Source organism: Orycteropus afer, unplaced genomic scaffold (assembly GCF_000298275.1).
Source record: "Orycteropus afer afer isolate SDZICR_OR568_19922 unplaced genomic scaffold, OryAfe1.0 scaffold00045, whole genome shotgun sequence".
NCBI classification, from domain to species: domain Eukaryota; kingdom Metazoa; phylum Chordata; class Mammalia; order Tubulidentata; family Orycteropodidae; genus Orycteropus; species Orycteropus afer.
The window spans coordinates 113063-114906 of NW_006921632.1; the positions used below are offsets into that span (position 1 = coordinate 113063).

Below are 1844 nucleotides of genomic sequence, written 5' to 3' on the forward strand. Positions count from 1 at the left end.
TTTGACTCGACGGCACATAACAACAACAACATATGTAACTAGAGCTCCTAAATAATGCTTAGGACAGTTTAAGCATCCAGAGGAGAAGGAAGAGAATGCTCAGATTTTTAAACATGATATTGATGCTTAGATTCTGTTTTTGTTTTTAAGTCCACATGCATATAGTATTTGTTGAAAACATAAACACATTAATGGGTGGAAAAAGGTTAAAGATGCTAAGGCTCCAGATCTAATTTTAATAAAACCAAACACACTGCCATTGGGTTTCCATAGTATCACCATGGAAGTAGATTGCCCCATCTTCCTTTTGAGGAGTGGCTGGTGGGTCTGAACCGCCAACCAGCCTTTTGGCTAGCAGTCAAATGCTTTAGGCACTACGCCACCAGAGCTCCTCTCCTTTTATCCAGAGTTTGCTTAAACATCAACCTCAACATCTGGAACACGCCAGGAAGCCAGCAAAAATGGCTTCTGAGCAGCCAAAATGAACACCATAAAGTTCATCTTTTCAAGCATACAGTTATGCCCCAGTGATTACTCTGAATCGACTCACAGTTCTTTCAAGCTTGGGTATTTAGCTAGAACATTAGAAGCAGAATTGTTTTGATGGTATCCACAGTGAGGGAAGAAAGAAATATCTATAAACAGCAGACACAGGAACGTAAAGGTTGGAGTTACATAGTTCTAGGACAAAGAGACCACATTGCAATAACCCCACCGACTCACCCTACATGCTGCTGCTGCTCCTGAGTCATCATGGAAAAGTTAAAGTTAGTCAATTACATTTAGATTGCCTGGGAACTAATCATTTATTTTAGATACCCCACTAATGAAAATGGATAACGACAGCTGAATAAAATTATTCAATGATATATAGCCAATTTTTATCATTATTTACTTTCTAGCAAAAACCTCTTTTCTTGATCAAATCAAAGCTCTGCCCTTACTTAAATTGGCTTTGATACTTCATAGTAATAGTAACTAACATTTATTGATGACTTACCGTGTACTAGAAACTATTCTGAAAGCTTAAATCATACTCATGCTTAGAGGGGATTAGCTTCAATTATCTGAAAAAAATTCAATTACATGAAACATTTAAATCCTCAGAGACACTGGATAAGGCATCATGATGTTATTAGAGTTTTCTAGTATTCAGTCAAGGCTTGTACTTACCTATAGGGACAAAGGGGGATTCTCTAGATTTCCTCATGAGTCGGGACAATTGGCTTTCATCCTCATCCGCTGACCACTGGTTATCTGAAGACATTTTCTCTCTAGTAACAGTTAAGGATAAATGTAGTGGCTGTGAATCATTAAAAGTAATCTATTTGTGGGAGAGAAAGGAAAGGTAAATCACTGAAAAAAAGAAATAAGTAAATAACCCATTTACACTCTCCTAATTTATCCTTCTCTGTCTTTGTTTGACATGCCTGTCTGCTCAATTGAAATAATCTTCAGACTTTTCATTACAGAGTCTTGTCATTTTGTTGGTGTGTGGGTGTGGGGGGAGAAGGTGTAAGAGAAACATAAATAAAGAGAAAGAATGCCCATCCGATTCCATGAATACAGAGTAGAAATTAACACAATTCACAATTCTGTTATGCCGTCTCCTTTCACTTAGACACACTGCTCAGCATTTGAGATCATTGGCAACCTCAAGACTTCTTCCACAAACCTTGAGAACTCAGAGATTCTTTTGCAAAAATCTCATTTTTAAAGAGTTGTATCAGTGCCAACATGGACAAAAGTAATTCCAGACTTACAGGTGCTGGGAGAACCATCACTCCAGTTCTGCAGAACATGCAGGGCATTATAAAGGCACTCAGGTACTTAGGAGCACCTGC

The 1844-nt window shown here is 38.1% G+C and overlaps 1 protein-coding gene across 1 annotated transcript in view; it reads right to left on the bottom strand.

Moving 5' to 3' along the window:
• Positions 1–1267, bottom strand: part of HIGD1C (HIG1 hypoxia inducible domain family member 1C) — a 19689-nt gene extending 18422 nt beyond the window's left edge. Inside the window, exon 1 of the mRNA XM_007937803.1 lies at positions 1174–1267. Coding sequence (XP_007935994.1) covers positions 1174–1267 — 94 coding nt within the window. The remainder of the gene's footprint in view (positions 1–1173) is intronic.
• Positions 1268–1844: the final 577 nt, after the last annotated feature.